General features: G+C 47.3%; 1 protein-coding gene across 1 annotated transcript in view; it reads left to right on the top strand.

The window, feature by feature from the left end:
* Positions 1-19701, top strand: part of COL23A1 (collagen type XXIII alpha 1 chain) — a gene marked incomplete at its 5' end in the record, with an annotated part of 352873 nt that overhangs the window by 292200 nt on the left and 40972 nt on the right. The window contains 2 exons of the mRNA XM_082652209.1: positions 14299-14306; positions 15878-15904. Of these exons, the coding sequence (XP_082508335.1) occupies positions 14299-14306; positions 15878-15904 (35 nt within the window). The remainder of the gene's footprint in view (positions 1-14298; positions 14307-15877; positions 15905-19701) is intronic.

Below are 19701 nucleotides of genomic sequence, written 5' to 3'. Positions count from 1 at the left end.
GTGCTCCTATGTTGGGTGCATATATATTTATAATTGTTTTATCTTCTTCTTGGATTGATCCCTTGATCATTATGGAGTGTCCCTCCTTGTCTCTTGTAACATTCTTTATTTTAAAGTCTATTTTATCAGATATGAGTATTGCTACTCCAGCTTTCTTTTAATTTCCATTTGCATGGAATATCTTTTTCCATCCCCTCACTTTCAGCCTGTGTGTGTCCCTAGGTCTGAAGTGGGTCTCTTGTAGACAGCATATATATGGGTCTTGTTTTTGTATCCATTCAGCGAGCCTGTGTCTTTTGGTTGGAGCATTTAATCCATTCACATTTAAGGTAATTATCGATATGTATGTTCCTATGACCATTTTCTTAATTGTTTTGGGGGCTTTTTTGTAGGTCCTTTTCTTCTCTTGTGTTTCCCACCTAGAGAAGTTCCTTTAGCATTTGTTGTAGAGCTGGTTTAGTGGTGCTGAATTCTCTTAGCTTTTGCTTGTCTGTAAAGCTTTTGATTTCTCCATCGAATCTGAATGAGATCCTTGCTGGGTAGTTTAATCTTGGTTGTAGGTTCTTCCCTTTCATCACTTTAAGTATATCATGCCACTCCCTTCTGGTTTGTAGAGTTTCTGCTGAGAAATCACCTCTTAACCTTATGGGAGTTTCCTTATATGTTATTTGTCATTTTTCCCTTGCTGCTTTCAGTAATTTTTCTTTGTCTTTAATTTTTGCCAATTTGATTACTATGTGTCTCAGCGTGCTTCTCCTTGGGTTTATCCTGTATGGGACTCTCTGCACTTCCTGGACTTGGGTGGCTATTTCCTTTCCCATGTTAGGGATGTTTTTGACTATAATCTCTTCAAATATTTTCTCTGGTCCTTTCTCTCTCTCTTCTCCTTCTGGGACCCCTATAACGTGAATGTTGTTGTGTTTAATGTTGTCCCAGAGGTCTCTTAGGCTGTCTTCATTTCTTTTCATTCTTTTTTCTTTATTCTGTTCCACAGCAGTGAATTCCACCATTCTGTCTTCCAGGTCACTTACCCGTTCTTCTGCCTCAGTTATTCTGCTATTGGTTCCTTCTAGTGTAGTTTTCATTTCAGTTATTGTATTGTTCATCGCTGTTTGTTTGTTCTTTAATTCTTCTAGGTCTTTTTTAAACATTTCTTGCATCTTTTCGATCTTTGCCTCCATTCTTTTTCTGAGCTCCTAGATTATCTTCACTATCATTATTCTGAATCTTTTTCTGGAAGGTTCCCTATCTTCACTTCATTTATCTTTTTTTCTGGGGTTTTTTCTTGTTCCTTCATCTGGTGCATAGCCCTCTGCCTTTCATCTCGTCTATCTTTCTGTGAATGTGGTTTTTGTTCCACAGGCTGCAGGATTGTAGTTCTTGCATCTGCTGTCTGCCCTCTGGTGGATGAAGCTATCTAAGAGGCTTGTGCAAGTTTCCTGATGGGAGGGACTGGTGGTGGGTAGAGCTGTCTGTTGCTCTGGTGGACAGAGCTCAGTAAAACTTTAATCCGCTTGACTGCTGATAGGTGGGGCTGGGTTCCCTCCCTGTTGGTTGTTTGGCCTGAGGTAACCCAACACTGGAGTCTACGTGGGCTCTTTGGTGGGTCTAATGGAGGACTCTGGGAGGGCTCACACTAAAGAGCACTTCCCAGAACCTCTGCTGCCAGTGTCCTTGTCCTCACGGTGAGCCACAGCCACCCCCCACCTCTGCAGGAGACCCTCCAACAATAGCAGCTGCGTCTGGTTCAGTCTCCTATTGGGTCACTGCTCCTTCCCCTGGGTCCCGATGCACACACTACTTTGTGTGTGCCCTCCAAGAGTGGAGGCTCTGTTTCCCCCAGTCCTGTCGAAGTCCTGCAATCAAATCCCACTAGCCTTCAAAGTCTGATTCTCTAGGAATTTCTCCTCCCATTGCCGGACCCCCAGGTTCGGAAGCCTGACGTGGGGCTCAGAACCTTCACTCCAGTGGGTGGACTTCTGTGGTATAAGTGTTCTCCAGTCTGTGAGTCACCCACCCAGCAGTTATGGGATTTGATTTTACTGTGATTGCGCCCCTCCTACCATCTCATTGTGGCTTTTCCTTTGTCTTTGGATGTGATGTATCTTTTTTGGTGAGTTCCAGTGTCTTCCTGTCAATGATTTTCCAACAGCTCATTGTGATTCTGGTGTTCTCGCAAGAGAGAGTGAGAGCACATCGTTCTACTCCGCCATCTTGGTTCAGGGCCAAAATATGTATTTATTTGTAACTCTTTTCTCTCTTCTGAGTTAAAAGTCAATTGCATAGAGCAATTTTGATAAAACTGTGTTGATGGGCTTATAATGTATAAAACAGTAATTTATGACAATGATAGTACTAAGAAGAGATAACAACGGAGCTATATTGGAACAAAGTATTTGTATACAACTGAAAGTAAATTGCTATTAATCCAAACCAGGTTATTTTAAATTAAGATGCTAATTATAAACCCCTGAGCAACGACTGAGAAAATAACTCCAAAAAATATAAGAGAAATAAGGAATTAAAATGGTACACTACAGGGGGAGGGATAAATTGGAAGATTGGGATTGACATATACTCACTACTATACATAAAATAGGTAACTAATAAGTACCTACTGTATAGCACAGGGAATTCTACTCAATACCCTGTAATGGCCTATATGGGAAAACAATCTAAAAAAGAGTGGATATATGTATTTATATAACAGATTCACTTTGCTGTACACCTAAAACTAACAGAACACTGTAAATCAACTATACTCCAATAAAAAAGTTTTTAAATGTTACACTAGAAAAGATTTAGTTAACAAAAAAAGAAGGACTAATGGAGTAATAGAGGAATAAAAAAGGTATAAGACATATAGAAATTAAATTCCAAATTGGCACACATAAATCCTACCTTCTGAGCAATTACATTAAATGTAAATGGATTTTTAAAACCCCAAATAGCCAAAGCAATCCTGAGAAAGAAGAACAAAGCAGAAGGCATCATACTTCCTAATTTCTAGCTGTACTATAAGGCTATAGTAATAAACAGACACATAGACAAATGGAACAGAATCAAGAGCCCAGAAGTAAACCCACAAACAGTGCACAAAGTTTCCAATTTCTTTACTTCCTTACTAACACTTGTCTTTTTTTTTCTGTTTTCAAATAGTAGCCATTCTGATAGATGTGAGGTGGTATCTCATTGTGGTTTTGATTTGCATTTCCCTAATAATTAATGATGTTGAATGTCTTTTGGATTATGCTATTTATTTATTTACTTACACAAAGAATCCACAAAAAATTTATTGGAGCTCATGAAGATGTTTAGCAAGATTGCATGATACAAGAGCAATATATAAAAATCAATCATATTTCTATACACTAGCAATGAAGAATTTTTAATGAAATTAAGAAAGCAGTTTCACTTATAAAAGCTTGGGAAATAATAAAATATTTAGGGATAAATTTAACAAAATAAGTGTAAGACTTGTATAGTGAAAACTATAAAATATTGTTGAAAGAAATTAAAGAAGACCTAAATGAATGGTAAGACATCCATATTCATGGATTGGAAGACAATAAAATGTTAATATGGCAATATTCCACAAATTAATTTATAGTTTCAATGCGATCTGTATTAAAATCCCACTTGGATTTTTTTTTTTAGAAATTGCAAATTGGTTCTCAAATTTATATGGAAATGCAAAGAATCCAGAATAGTCTAAACACCTTGAAAGAGTAGAACAAAGGTAAAGGCCTCATGCTTCCCAATTTTAAAACTTATACAAAGCTTCAGTAATCAAGATAGTATGGTACTGGACTAAAGATAGAAAAATAGATCAACAGAACAGAATTGAGATTCCAGAAATAAATTCTTACTTTTACCATCAAATTTCTTTTACAAGAATGCCAAGACAATTCAATAGCGGTAGGACTACTAAATGCAAAAGAATGAAGTTGGACTCCTTCCTCCTACGATACACAAAAAATAGCTCAAAATGTATCATAGACCTAAATGTAAGAGGTAAAATTGTAAGTCCTTATAAGAAAACATCACCTCTTCATGACCTTGGGTTAAGCAATGGTTTTTCAGATGTGACACCTAAATCACAGTGACAAAAAAATAAATTGGACTTTACCAAAATAAAAATTCCTTAGAGAGTTTCAGCAGTAGACTTGAACCAGCAATGAACTTGAAGATAGATGGATAGAGAGTATGCAATATAAAGAACACAGAAAAAATGGAATGAAGAAAAATAAACCAAGCCTCAGAGAAATGTAGGACACCTTCAAGCACACTAACATATGTACAGTGGGGGTGCTAGAAGGACAGGAAAAGAGAAGGGAGCGTTAAAAAGTTTTGAAGAAATAATGGATGAAAGCTTTCCAAATTTGCTGAAAACATTAATCCACATATCCAAGAAGCTCAATGATCTATAAGTAAGATAAATGCAGAGATACAGACCCAGACACATTACAGTAAAATGCTGAAAGTCAAAGACAAAGAGGAAATCTTGAAAGCAGCAAGAGAGAAATCACTCATCCATACAAGGGAACCCCAATAAGATTAACAGCTGACTTCCCACCAGAAATAATGGAGGCCAGAAGGCAGTGGGATGACCTGACCTATGCAAAGGACTAAAAGAACCTAGAATCTTATGTCCAGTAAAACTCTCTTTCAAAAATGAAGGATAAACAAAATTACATAATGGTGATGGTTGCACAATTCTGTGAATATACCAAAAATCATTGAAGTTTATACTTTTAAAAGAGTGAATTTCATGGTATGTGAATTACATCTCAATAGAACTAGTTTTTTGGGGTTTTTTTTAATCCAATGAGTTTACTTTTCACTTAGGCTTCTAATCAGCACCACTGTCTACCCTGCAGTGTCTGAGTAGGGTGATTGCCAGAGCAAACCTCCATGCCAAGGCTGGCCAACTTGACCCGGAATTCCAGGGATACAGCCTTGTACCTGAGAGTCATCACAGCCAAAATGCTGGAGGCCCATCTGAGGTGCCGTTTCAAAAGGAGACTCTTCAAACCTGTTGTGTAGTCAGGGTTTGTTCAGCAACATGAAGCCAAACAATGGAAAGCCACCATCTGTGTTTCTCTTCTTTCTGCATGTGTGTGTGTGTGTCTGCACAGAATGCGTGTGTGCGTTAGAAACAGAGAAAGAGAAAGAATGCTATACTGTGATTGCAGCCAGCATTGGGTTTTGGTGCCTCCTATGTGCCACTGTTGTCCCAGGCACTTTATGTATACACAATATCTTACTCAATCTTCATAGCAGTCCAGAGAGGCAGAGATTGTTACTCCCCACGTTTCCCAGAAGCAGACTTTGCATCAGAGAGAACAGGCACTTGCTCAAGGTCTAGAGCTCATCAGCTGGAGAGCCAGGTTCTAAGGCCTCAACACTCCCTGGCAGTATCGGCCTGATTAAATCCAGGGCCTGAGGCCTGACCTAAGTGTCTGGCTCACTGACTCAGTATTGGCTCTGGATTTGCTAACCTCTAAGCCTTATTTCATCTACCTGCAAACTCAGTTGAAAAGCCTTGGCCTACTCTGCTCCACTGGGGAAACCCCAGAGAAGCATGGCTGAAGGTCATTTCCTCATGGGTGAGTGGGTTTCCAAGGGTCAAGAGCCAGGACCCTGTAACCCAAGCTGGCTGAGTGGGAAGAGGCAGAGGGTTAGATCTGAGCCAGGGCCTGTTGGGAAGATCAGGGAGCAGGCACAGTGGAGTCAGGAGTCCAGGCAGAGCCCAAGAGGGGCAGGTGTGGGCTGTGAGCAGGGACAATGACCCCAGCAGCCTCAGGCACTAAGGCCAGCCCCCAACTCCAAGAGTGCAGGCTGCAAACTAGCCAGGCTGTGGGAATTCTTCCCAGTTTGCTCTTCCAGGAATATAGGCTTTGGGAAACACTCAGGAAAAGATCATCCCCAGAAGAACTAAGAGCTCTAGGGAGGCATTGTAGGCCCCAGACCCTCCACCCACTTCTGCTTACCTGTCAACTAGCAGCTCATGCACCCTCCGAACCTTGAGGTGTGAGAGGATTGGCTCCCAGTTTGGGAAACGCTATCCTTGTCGGGCCACATCAGTTCAGTTAAAGAGGATCCAGAATCATTGAACCCCCTACTCCCTCAGACCCATTTTATTTATCTTCCAAGTCATCTGGCTCTTATTTAATTGCTCCCACATTCCTGACAGCAAAGGCAGCAGATCCAGCCAGTGCCTGGAACACATGCTTGAAAGCTGTGTGCAGAATGGGGCGGGCCATGGCCAGACCACCACGTGGCCTCCTGGAGGCCCTGAAGCCAGCCTTACTTTCTAAGCAGGGAACCCCTGGACAACCTGAGCCAAGCCCTCCGTCCCATGTGTCACTCTTGACTGGCCAGCGAGTCCATATCCGGAGGCTTCCGGCAGCCACAGCACAAACCCTGTACAGTCGGCCCTCTGTACTTGCAGGTCCCACATCCGTGGATTCAAATAACCACGTATAAGAATTTTGTTTTAATTTCCAGAAGGTTCCAAAAAGCAAAACTTGAATTTGCTGTGCACCAGCAACTATTTACATAGTATTTACATTGTGTGAGGTATTATAAGTAATCTAGAAATGATTTAAAATATACAGGGGATTGTATAGGTTATATGCAAATATAACCATTTTATACAAGGGATTTGAGCATCCTTGGATTTGGGTATCCTGGGGAGTCATGGAACCGATTTCCCAGAAACCAAGGGCTCAGCACTCCTTCCCTTCTCCCCTCTTGTCCATTCAGCACGAATTTACGAAGTGCTTGTGCCTGCCTGGCCCTGTTCTAGGCCTCGGGGAAGCAGCGGGAAGCCAGGCACAAAGGGCCCCAGCTCTCAGGGAACTGCCGTACTGGTGGGGCTGACAGAAAATAAACAAAACACAAATAAGTGGATTTCAGGAGTAAAGACTGATATGTGCTTGGAAGGAAATAGCAGCCAGCTGTGATGGAAACAAGTGCGTGAGAAGGGTGAGGAGATGTCTTCAGTTTCAGGGTCATGAGGGCAGTCACAAAGGGGGGGGGGTGTGAATGTCCTGGGGCAGAAGAGGGCTGGCCCCTTGGGGAACTGAGAGAGACAAGAGGGACCCAGTGCTTAGCCGAGGCTGATGGAGCAAGGAGCAGGGCCACATGGGAGCGCTGTGCCTCCTGAGAGTCTGGATGTTATTCCACTTAAATGGGAAGCCCTGGGAAGGGGTGGGCATCTTTAAAAGGCCCCTCTGGTTGGTGGGGTTGAGGTACCAAGAAGAAGGAGGCTGTAAGGATGGTGCCAATGCCAAGTGATGGTGACTGGTGATATGGTGCCAGCAGGGCTCAAGAGAGGTGGTGGCTTGGTGTGTTTTAGAATCTCTTAGATGGGCTAGATGTGTCCTGTCCCACCAGTGATGGGATCAGTCTCTGGAATGCTGCCATTCCCACTCTGAACACCCCTCTGGGGAAGTGGAAGGTGGAAGGTTTGGGGTCCCACAGCGCTGCTTCCATCCTGAACTGCTCCCCACTAGCTAGGTGACCTCAGACATGCCACGCACCCTCCCGGAGACCTCAGGGGACACTCGGTGAATGTCAGAGCTCTTTCTGCCAAAATAGTTTGCACTTTGTTAGGCTTGAAGTCAAACTGCCTGGGTCATGCCTGGGTTCAGCAGGACGTGACCCTGGGCGTGGTAACCTTTCTGAGCCTCAGTTTCCTCATCTGTAAAATGTGCTGGTGAGGTTGCAGCAGGGGTTAAATGAAAGCTGATGGTGGAATTCCCAGTGCGTGATGAGCCCTAAGTGAGTGATGGTTACTCTTGCAGCTCCTCCTTCATCTCCTGAGCTGCACCTCACACCAGGCCCCGGACTCCACTCTCAGGACCCCAGGTCCTCAGAATGATAATCGCAGTCTGAGCTTTCTTGGAGAGAGCTTGGAAGTGAGTGTGAGGAAAGGCAGCAAAAGCTGAAGGACCAGACAGAAACACAGCGCTTACTCCAGCTGTTTTCAAGTTAAAGTTTATTGCCTTGTCTGACTTGGTAGCTATACACGTGTATCCAATGGCATCAAGAGTCCATGGTGAAAAGTCAGTCTCCCCTGCCACTGCTGTCCTCCCACCATCCCGTTCCCCTACTCGGAAGTAACTTGATGACCACATTCTTCTCTCCACACCCAGAGATGTTCCATGTTTATACAAACAAAAGTCTACCTATTTTTTTAGTACAAATGGCTGCCAGTTAAAAGACATGCCTTTTTAAAAATGTAACAATATGCCTGGGAGATTATTCCGTATCAGAAATACAGAACTACTTTAATCTTTTTCACAGCTGCATAGTATCCCATTTAGATAAGCCTCCCATCCCTTCTTTTTTTCTTCCCCCCTCCCACCCCGGTACGCGGGCCTCTAACTGTTGTGGCCTCTCCCGTTGCGGAGCACAGGCTCTGGACGCGCAGGCTCAGCGGCCATGGCTCACGGGCCCAGGCGCTCCGCAGCATGTGGGATCTTCCCGGACCAGGGCACGAACCCGTGTCCCCTGCATCGGCAGGCGGACTCCCAACCACTGCGCCACCAGGGAAGCCCCATCCCTTCTTTTAAGCAATTCCACTTGTACTGTTTCTAATGTCTTTATCATCTCAATTAGTTCTACAATGAGTATTCTTATACACCTGTCGTCTTATATATTTGTTAATATATCTATGGAATACGTTTCTAGGAGGATCATTGTAGCAATTGGCACAAAAATTTTTAATATTAATTAGTATTGCCAAATTACTCTCTGTAGAGAATGTACCAATTTATCCTTTCAACCAATGTGTGAGGTGACTGTCCTCATTTCCCTTGATATGTCATCAGATTTTTTTCACTCTTTCTAATCTGATATGATTATAGTTTTAATTTTCATTTCTTTTATTGTGAATGAAGATTTCCTTTTGTTTTGCAACCTAAAGGGCTGTATTTTATGTGTACTCTCTATTCATATCTTTTGACCATTTTTCTATTTGATTGTTGATGTTTTTAGAGTTGATTTGTAGGAGCACTTTTATATCAAGGTATCTAGCCTTTGTGACATGAGTCAGAAATATGTTTCCACTCTGGCTTTTGACTTTGTCGACAGTGCTTTCTGCCTTCCAGACATTTTTGTTTTTGTATGGTTGGATCAGACTTTATGTCATAGCTTCTAGATTATGAACTGTACTTGGGAAAGTTTGCCCCTCTCCATGGTTAGAAAGGAAATTTTCCTCTAGGATTTTTATGATTTTTTTGAGGCATGTAAATCTTTGATCCTCTTGGAATTTATCGTGGTTCATGAGGAGGTATGAATCCAACTTGACTTTGTCCTGATAACCACCGGCCTGCCCACCACCCTCTATTAATAACAGCTCTCATCCCAGCAGTTCGAGGGGCTCAGGCATAGGGGCAAGGGCAGATCACAGCATAGATGGGGCTTTGGATTTGAGCCTCTGTCCTAAGAACAATGGGAAAGTGAGGAGTGGCGGGACGGGAGTGCCATGATCAGATTTGCATCTAGCCTCCGAATGGAGACTGGAGAGCATTGGGCCAGCATATTGGAAGCCATCTCTGATCCCAGGTACATCCCTTTCACTGCTAGTGGGTTTCAGCTCCTGGGTCTCCAGTCCTCTCTCCAACACCACTTCTGGGTGAACTCCTAGGGATCTTGATATCCGCATAGAAGCCCCTCATACCCTTGGCCTCTCACACCTCACTCGTGATTGACGGCCTCAGTTCCTACTTCACTGGCACAGTTGGAGCAGTTGGAAGAAAACTTCCACAAACCCCACCTGCACAGCCACACACCTGCATGCACTGCCTCCCTGCTTATTGCCACAGATGGACTATCTAGGCTCCTGAGCACAGCCAGTGCCACCTCTTATGCCAGGGCCAGTCCTTCTTGCCTCCTCAGGGGCATCACTCCAGGAATCCCCCTTTCTCCAACATATCGAGTCTTCCCCTTCCAGCTGATCGTGCAAACATGCTGCTGTGCCTCTCATCCTGAAGAAATCCCTTCTCTGGACTCCACGCCACCAAAGCAACTACTCCATCTTTGCTCCCCTTTGCAGCAGAACTCCTAGAAAGCTCTCACTGTCCACATTCCTCCCCTCCCCTTCCCATCAGATGTCCACTCCTGTCACCCTTCCTGTCTGTGGCCTCTGCATTGCTAGGCCCAGCCATCAGGTCTCAGTCCTCACCTCACATAACTGTCAGCACTGATCAGCATGGGGATTTTGCCATCCCCCTTGATGCACTCCCTCCACTCAGCTTCCAGGACTTCCTTCTCTTTTGCACCCCCTTGTAACTGTTGGAGTGCCCCCGAGGGCCAGGGGTGCACAGCTGAGCTCCTGATGCTTCCAGCCAAACCTGCCAACCTACAGTCTCCCCACCTCTGTTGATGGCAACAGCATCCTTTCAGTCACTCAAGCCAAAATCTTCCTTGACTCATGTCTCTTCGACTCCACAGTCTAGAGAAATCCTCTTGGCTCTACCTGCAGAATCAATCCAGAATTCAGCCACTTCCACCCCCTACACCGCTTCCACTGGCTGCAAGCCACCATCACCTCTCCCCTACATCACTGCAATAGCTGCCCCACATGGTATGACCCTTTTAAAACATAAACCAGGTCATATTATCTCTGCTCAAAACCCTGCAAGGGCTCCCATCTCAGAAAGAAGATAAAGTCCTACAAATCACCTACAAGGCCCCCCCAATCTGCCGCCCAGCACTAATAGTGCCCCTTACCCTGCTCTGCTGCCTGTCTCTTTCCATGACACTATCGCCTTCCAGGTGATGTACTGTTTATTATGTTTATTGTATCTCAGCTGTCCTCTCACTAGAAGAGGACAGGGATGCTTAGGACAGGGATGTTTGTCACGTTCACTGCTGTATCCCACTTTCCCCAGAACAGCATTTAGAACAGTAGGCACTCAGTGAATGTCTGTGGGACAAGTGAAGAGGGTGATGAGTGAAGAAGCTATTGCAAGTCAGGAGATGCTGGTAACATGGATGAGGTTGTGGTATTGGGGAGAGGCCCAAGGGGATGGGCTTCAGAGCAACAAACAGTGGATGTGCCAATAGAGCAGGTCGAGAAGGACTCCTCATTTTCCCATTCACCAGCTGGGCAGGAGGGGATGCCATCCACAGAGACCAGGAGCTGGAGAGGAGCACATTTGTGGGCAGAAGATTGTGAGTGTGACTGTGCATCCCTGTTTGAGGAATCATGGGATTATTCAAGGGGAAATCAAGCAGGCAGCTCAAAAAGGGAGCCTGGGCCTCAAGGCGTGGTCAGGACTGGAGATCTACATTTGGGACACTTCCACCTATTGTAGCCATGAGCATGGAAGAGCTCCTTGGGAAAGATGGAGAGAGGAGACTGATGAGCAGGGAACTGAAAAGAAGAAAGCTTAGACTTGCTCCCTGAGGAACCTTGGCATGTGAGGCTGGGAGAGGAGACTGAGTCAGCTGAATAGCCAGGGAGGTGGGAGGACGTGTCTGTCATCTTGGAAGCCAAAGGAGGAGAGCACTTCTAGAAGGAGGGAGAAGATGAGTCCAAGGAGGAGAAGAAATCCTGTCAGGCTTATTGATTGGAGGAGGTCGTTGGAGACATGGTGAGTGCCATTTTGGTAGAAGGATAGGAATGGAATCCAAACCGTAGGGTCATGAGGTGAGTGGAAGGTGAGTGAGAGGAGACCCCCTCCTTCCAGCAGTGCAGCTGTGAGGGAGAGAGGAGCTGGGGCCGGAACAGAGGAGGGTGTGGAACAAAGGATGGTTTCTCGTGTTCAGAGCTGTGGGAAAGGATATGCTTGAAGGGCAGGCTTGACCAGGGGAGCTTGGGGGCGGCAGGGTCCCAAAAGGAGGAGGCGGGTCATCTCCTCTGAGTTGTCAATGAAAATAATCAATAAACAATCTATAAAAGGCATAGAAAAGAGTTTTACTTGAGCCAAACTGAGGAATATAGCCCAGAAGCCAGCCTCACAGATAACTCTGAGAAACTGCTCTAGAGAAGCATGGTTTTCAGCACAGTTTTATGTCTTGTCAGAACAAAGAACCACAAACAAGTCAGGGATACATTCCTTCAAGGTTTCAAAAAAACAGATCAGCAAGTACACAGTGAGTCAGTATGGCTTTGGCACCTGGGAAGGGAATCTTATCATGAAAGGAGTACCAGCATTGGTGTCCCAGGAAGGGAGGCATTTAATCTTTATTTTTAACATGGACATTCTTTACTTCTGGTCAATGTGCCCTTTTCTTTAATAATTAAAGCAGGTGTACAGTGTATGTTTGATAGGCCACAAACAGGATGTTTTAGTTAGCAGAAAATCCAAGTTAACTCATGTATAAGCCAGAATGACTTCCCCATACCTCAATATGTGAACATTTCTTCTATCAGAGTTAACCTGAGGGGCACAGAGCAGAGGCCAGGCACAGGTGCAGGTACAGGCAGGTGTGGGCGTGTGGCATCAGAAAGGCAATGGCAAGTCCATCTGGTGGCTTTTATCTTTTTTGTAAAACAGAGAGCAGGCTGAAAGAGAGATGCCAGCTGTACGGATGTCCACGTGGCCAACAACCTGCCCGGCCCCTAGTCTAGGCTTAGGGAACACACAGCCCACTCCCCCGCCACGTTACGTTCTCAGGCATTAGCACCATCATGCATTAGTTTCTCAAACGAAAAATCATTATCTCATCTCTCTCCTTCCTCTATGCCCGATGCACCTCTCCACTCATCCTCCACCATTAAATCCATGAGCAAGTAAGTCCTGTCTGTCCTCACTGATAAGTACCATCTGACTCACTTCTCTTCTTCTCCACTGCCAGCCCCCAAGTCCAGGCCATTGTCACCTACAGGGGGACAACTGCAACCCATCCTCATGCCCACTCACACTCCCTCAAATCAGTCCTCTGTGCAAAACTCTTCAGTGGCCGCCACTGTCCTTCAAATCATGCTCCGCTGGACAGTGACGTGGAAACGAGATGCTGTGGTCTGGCTGGCTTGCCTTCTCCCCAGGCTCTCCTCTGCTGCAGCCCGCTCAGTTTCGCCTGGACCCTAGATGCCCAGTGACCTTGGCGTGTTCAGAGCTTTTCCCTCCTAGCCACGCGCTTCCCTCCCTGTTCCTCTCCCCGATAACTATTCCTCACCCTCTGAACTCAGCCTAGCCTCCCGACCTGAGTCGGCCCAGTCTGGCTCTGGCCCCTCATTACGTGCTGGGAGCTTCCTGTGCTTCCTCCTTGTGTCGTTGTTTTCTTAAGTATTGATCCATCCAAGGAAAATTCTGTGAGTCAGAGATCTTGCCTTTCACCATTGGTCCCATTAACCTGCACCCAGTGGCGATCCGTAAATATGTGTGGGCTGGCTGACTGCCGAGGGCCGCCTCCCTGTGCCGGCCTCACTCTCCAGACTGAGGTCTGGGGCCTGCCAGGAGAGAGCAGAGGAGTCACTTGTTTGGCAGCAACATGGCTTTAGTGGAAAATGTGTAGGATTTGAGAGTCAGGAGATTTCCTTCGGGGATAAATTCCACCCCTAACCAACTATGTTGCCTTCGACCAGTCATTTCTTTCTCTCTGAGCCTCTGTGTGGTCATCTGTCACATGGGTATGTTCATCATACCTCAAAGATTGTTGAGAAGGTCAAAGGCTGTCATAGATGTGCAATATGGTTTGCACACTGTAAGGTGAGGAACACCTGAGTGTTCTCCATGGGGCAAGTCTCAGCTTGCTGCACCAGCCTTCCCTGCAGCAGCCACCTGTGCTTCCAGACTCGCCCCCTTCAAATCCCCCATGCGCAGCCAGGCTCGGCACCGCTAACCCTGGAGCTGGGCTATGGGCCCCCGACCCCCCTACATGTCAGCTTCAGCCACACACTCACACATCCAGTGCACCTAGGAGTATTCTCACCTCCGCCCAGAATGTTTTCTTTCTCAAGTCTCTCCCTTTCCACGGAAATGAACCAACCCCTAGTGAGTTCCAAAATTTGTTCTTCAAGCAGGAACAGGTCTGATTCCTACACTGCCTGCCAAAACCCAACACGGATGGGCCCCAAGCAAGAAGCAGCAGCAGCCTCATGTAATGCATGCAGGAACCAAAACTTGCTGGATTGTCTTTACCAGGCACACGCCCACCCAGCCACTCCAAGGACAGAGGCACTCCCTCTGCCCTGCCACTTGGCTTTGGGGCCAATGACAGCATCAAAGCCTTGCTAGGAGGGGTGGCCAGGAGCTGTGTGAGAGAGTGGCCGGCCTGGGCGAGGGGACCCTCTCTCCCTTTGATGCTGACTGTGGCTTCTCTGCTTGTGTTTTGCAGGTCCTCCCGTAAGTGTCCTGGATTATGCTCTCTGCTCCTGAAAGATAAGACATTTTGTTTTCTCTGTGTAGCACTTTCATGAAAATAATATTTGATTAGAGTGGTCTGTCCTTAAAGTTAAATTCAGTCCCAGACAGGGCCATATTTTTTTGTGATTTGTAGATGAATGCAAGCACAGGATTCCATGGGCTTGACTTGCCCAGTGAAGCATCCTGTGACTGTTTTCCCTGCAAGAGAGCTGACATGAGCCTGGCTGCTCCTCACCAAATCTCTGGCTCAGCTTGATGCACAGCAATGCAAGCACCATGCCCATATTTCCTAAATGTTCAGCAGCAGTTGATCTGTGTAAACATTTTCGTCTCACATGCTTTGGCAGAAAGAGCTCTGGAGTCAGGCAGTTATGCCAGGAATATGTTGCGCCTGACCACTAGATCCTGGGGTCCGTTTTCCTTCTTTGCCAAAATATTTGACTCTCTGGGTTGGGCAACAGAGACCTTGAGAGACCAGCTGGCCAGTGAGGGTGCTGAGTTTGAGAAGCGTGTAATTGGTGCCCAATCCACAGCAGCCCCGGAAATCCCATTCCTTCTCCAAGACACGTGACAAGTCTGCCTTTGATTCATCTTGGCAGTTTTTCAGAGCCTGATAAATCCTGATGAATGAATTCAAAAAGCGCATTGACAGTCCTCTTGAGCCAAAATTAACCTTCTAAAGGAATTCCTTTCAGATGAGCAGCTTCGTTTTACTTCCACTTACCATGATTCATTTCCCGATCAGCACCCTTCAGAATCTGGACCTCTTGATGCATGTAGCAGCACCACATTTAGCCAGAAAGTGAGAATGTCTAGATTTGTGGGCTACGAGCAGTTTTTCACAGTTGAGTCCTTCCTGACTGTCACATGGAGGCTAGCCTGCGTGAACTTGCCGAAGTGTGTAATGCAGAGGGCTATGGAGAAAATTTGGTTTTTTGTGTTTTTTTTCTTTAAACTTGGCTTTTAAACGACTAAGTGGATTAAACAAATGCAGAATTCTCAAGCTGCAACCTGAGATGGATGCCAATGTATGGGACACTGGCGGGACAGCCACTGCTCCGAGCACATGGGGTCAGAGAAGCATCCAGTAGCAGTAAACGTGCCCCCATATCTCTGGTTTCCAAGGCTGTCTTCCTCAGGTCACCCCATCCCAGTGGCAACAGACGGGAAACCCATATCCTGCTCACTAGGCCCCAGATCAGGCCCCATTTAAGGAGCATTTTCCATGGTAACTATGATGCCACCCTCCAGAAGCCCACAATCCCACAAGGTCCTTGCCATGTGCCTTGGCTGACGTGGGGAGGACACATGTGGTATGTGCCCTGGGGGCCCCTCCAGCCTGGCCCTATGAGGTGAGGAATGGGTGCGCCATCCCCCAAACCCACTGGAGCCTTGCATCCCCCCGCTTGAAGGAGTCAGTTACTAGCCAGCAGCCTCTGCTGCAAACCCTGCAGATATTGGGGGGATCTGGGGCCCTGACTGAGTTCTAAGTGTTGCCATATGGTTTTCTGCCGAAAGTCTAATTATTAATGACGTATTAATTACCACAGGGGCAATCAGGACGAGATGGCTACCCGGTAATTTGCCATATATTTTTTTGCTCTCTTTGCCCTTTACTCTCAAGCCAGTATTCTTCCTCTGTGCCTTTATTTACCTGTCTGCACTCCTCTCCTCCTCCTCCTCTGCTCCTCAGTGGCTGTGGTCTCTCTGTGGAGGGAGTAGCGTTAGCTCTGTGAAGATGCAGGATGTGCAGATCTGCAGGGCCCTGGCCTGGAGGGAACTGTCTGCAGCTCTAGCTGCCTTGCAGACAAATCAAATAGCCTCCAAGAAAGAGTCTCATTGGCGTGCTGAGTCCACCCAACACTGCTCTTCCTGGCCAGTGTGTCAGCCCTGAGCCCAGGGTCCAGCCCTTGGCTGTGGAGTGAGTGCCCTCCTGTGGGCGTGGCTGCCAGACTCTTTCCAGTGGACAGAAGACTCCCTGTCCCAGCCCACCATGTCCTGTCACCACTCGAGAACGAGAGACTGGTTAGTTCCAGTTTGGCCTTTTTGGTGTCGTTACTTCTCAAATCTTTTACAATTAAACCTAAAAGTTAGCTTATACTTGGAATGGGTTTCCCAGCCTGGGCTGAGTGAGCACCACGTCAGAAGCAAGGTGAAATATGTCTGTGCCACTGTCCAGTCCTGCACGGAGATTAAGGCCCATGATAGCAGCATGCAGAAATCCTGATAAAGAAAGAGCAGAGGGTAAGCCTGGTGAAGGAGAGCATGGCAGGACCATCCTGTTGGGAGATTTGTTCTGTGCCACAGGCCAGGAGGATTCAGGGAGGGAAATGTTGATGGATTCAGAGGACGCTCTAGTGGCCAGCTCTGTCCAGAGTCAGGATTGGCTGGCAGTGGAGGGCGGGGTCAGGGGGTGGGTGTCCCCAGTCTTGCAGGAGCCACCTTCCCAGAAGGCTGTGGAGGGCCGTCCAGCCCTGAGCATCAGGGAGACCTGGGCATGGATTCCAACCCTGCTGCCTCCTAGCTGGGTGACCTTGGGGAAGGCTCTGGCGTTCTCTGTGCTTTAGTTTCCTGTTCTGTGAAATGGGGTCATGCAAGGCCTCCCTAACAGCACTGGAGTTGGGATTAATTAAGACTGAGGAGGTGATGGCTACACAAAATGGGTCACAAACCCAGCCTACAATTCTTGGTGGAAACTTTGGGGGGCATTTACCTCATGTCTCGAGTGGTCTGTGCTCCACCCACCCAGGCAGCCAGGGCAGCTCCCCCAGCAGCAAGCAGCCCAGCCCCTCAGACCAGAAACATCCTGCTCTGTGTGGGGTAAGAACGAAATGCGAAGCCGGCCATGATCCACCTTCACCCCACAGGAGCACACAGGGGGTCAGGGCACCGCCACCTCCCAGCAGCCTTTCCTGATTGGCCCACACTCCTAGACATGGCAGCTAGAGTCTTGGGGAACCACAGGCTTTTGCTGGAACATTTCAGCCTCGTGTCCTGGGCCTGCTCGCTTCACTAGCTCAGGAGCATTGGAAACTTCCTGACAGAACCACTCCTGGGATTACCTAGTTACCTTTTATACTCCAGGGTTACTCTTGATTGTAGGTGCCCGTGTCCAAAGGGGAGTGGGTGGGTGAGTGGATTTCTTCCCTCTTGCGCATTGTTGTCTCCTCTGAGCACACATGACCCAGGCTGTGAGCATCGGAGAGGCTGCTGGCTGATTGTGGGAATCATTTTCCTTGGGCGAGGGTCAGGGGACTCCAGACCAGCTGCCAGGGGTCCAGTCTACCTCCCACAGAGCTTCTTCCCCTCTGCCACCATCCCTGCCCTTCCTCCCAGGATGGAGCAGGCTGGGGGGTGGCCAGCAGGCTCTGTGGGTGATGAGTAGGAGTCCTCCTTCAGAGTTAGGCAGCTGGGAATTGAATCCCCTCACAAGCTGTGAAGCTGGCGGCAAGACCCTCAGCAGCCCTAAAATCTGTTTCCTTCCATGTGAAGAAGAGAGCTGGGATTTAGGTAAAGTGAGGTCACAGCAAATGGTGGTCAGGTGACTAAGGCCATTACAGGGCTGTCAGGGAATTAAGCCTGGTGTTTAGTGTATGAGGTTTTTGGCACTGAGCCTGGGTCAGAGACAGGGCTCTGTGAATTTGGGGTGGGGAGGCCAAGGGAGGGATGTGCATGCAGTGTGTCCACCTGGTATGAAGTTGGGAGCTTTCTGGGAAGGGAGCAGGTTAGGGCCCAGCTAGCCTTCCCCACTGCCCGTTAGCAGACAGCACTGGCAGCCCACGCCCTTGGCCCCTTAAGCTTCTCATCACTTGGCAGCCCTGAGAAGGCTGGGCCCGGTGAGGGGTGAGGAGAAGCTGGTATCATACCCACAATTACCCCAGGGCTGGGTTGCCCCTTTTCCTGAGGTCGCCCACCCCAGTTTGCATGCAACTCCACTTCCACACAGATCTGGGCATCTTCCCTGACTGGGCTGGCCTTGCCTGCTGCTGAGTTCAAGGTGTTTGTGCCTCCAGTGCCAGGAGCCAGCCGACTCACCCAGCTGTGTGCCTCCAAGCACCCTTGTTCCATCAGGCCGCACAGGCTGTCCCTTCGGTGGAGGGATACAGGGTGGAAGTGACACTCCGCCTGGCTTTCCCCAAAGGAGGGAAGCAGGCCCATGTGGGCAGGCGGAGGTTGGGAGGGAATTCTGTAGGCTCAGGGCACCCATGTGTTTTAAGCTGAAATTCAGCTCTCTCAGCCTGTAGAGGGCCTGGCTCCTAGCCCAAGCTCTGCTGACAGACGGGTCCATGCGCTTATCCCAGGGTTAGGGCAACCCCTGCAGCACAAGGGGCCTGGCCACCTGAGAGGCACCTCGTGTACTGAGTATTCACGGACTTTGAGTCTGTCTGACCCCAGTCCCATCCTGGCTCAGCTGTGCGGTCTTGGGTACTTGGCCTCTTAGAACCTGGGGAGATCACACCTACAGAGTTGGAGACTTAAAGGGGGGAACACACGCAGAGCCCAAGTGCAGCATGGCAGGTGGCAGCCCCTTGATAATACCTCTATCTTTCCTCACCCCACAAAACCTCGAGGGAAGGAAAGACAGGCTTAGGAAATCATTCTGATCCACCAACACACATTGGCAGCATTTGGAAAAGAAAATGGCTTTGAACAGTCAGTTTTAGAAAAAGTTTTTGAGGCTCCTTTCTTTTTCTTGAACTAAACTTCAAGACCAGCTTCAGGCAGTTTTCTGTTATGTTTTTCCTTTGTGCTAAAAACATGTCACTTCCTAAAGGGAAGTAAGAGCAAGAAAAGAGTCAAGCAGGATGCTTGTGGTAGAGACTGTGCCGGCCTCATATTCTGGATTAATCCAGTGTGGCCCCTCACCCCGTAAGGAGACCAGCTGAAACCAGGTCCATATATGGACCCGATAGGGGCTGTAGGGGGACAGGGCCATAGGAGGTAAGTATGTCTGTGGGGCAGGCTGTGGACTGAAAAGGGCCTCAGTCACCTTGTCCACAGCCTCCCTGTACAGAGGCCAGCCTGTCCTTTTCTGCTGCCAAGGGTTCATGAATAGCTCTCTGCTGATGACAAAAGAAGCATGTTTTTTATAAAACCTTCCCAAAATAGAGAAAAGCACAAAAAAAGAAAAAGCAATCGTCCATAATCCTACCACCCACAGATAAGTCCCCTCAATATTTTGGCATTTGTTTTTCCCATACTTTTTGTGTACAAATTTGTTTTTATAGTTATTATTCTAAAAATGGGATTACAGTGGACATACGTTTTTGTGGCCTATTTTTTTCCACTTAACATAGCATGAGATTTTTCCACATCATTAAGAATTCTTATAGAAAGTAATAGCTGCATAGCATTTTTTTTTTTGGCAGTATGC

This window comes from Grampus griseus (assembly GCF_964374135.1).
Source record: "Grampus griseus genome assembly, chromosome: 3".
Taxonomy (NCBI): Eukaryota; Metazoa; Chordata; class Mammalia; order Artiodactyla; family Delphinidae; genus Grampus; species Grampus griseus.
This window is presented reverse-complemented; position numbering and strand designations above follow the sequence as displayed.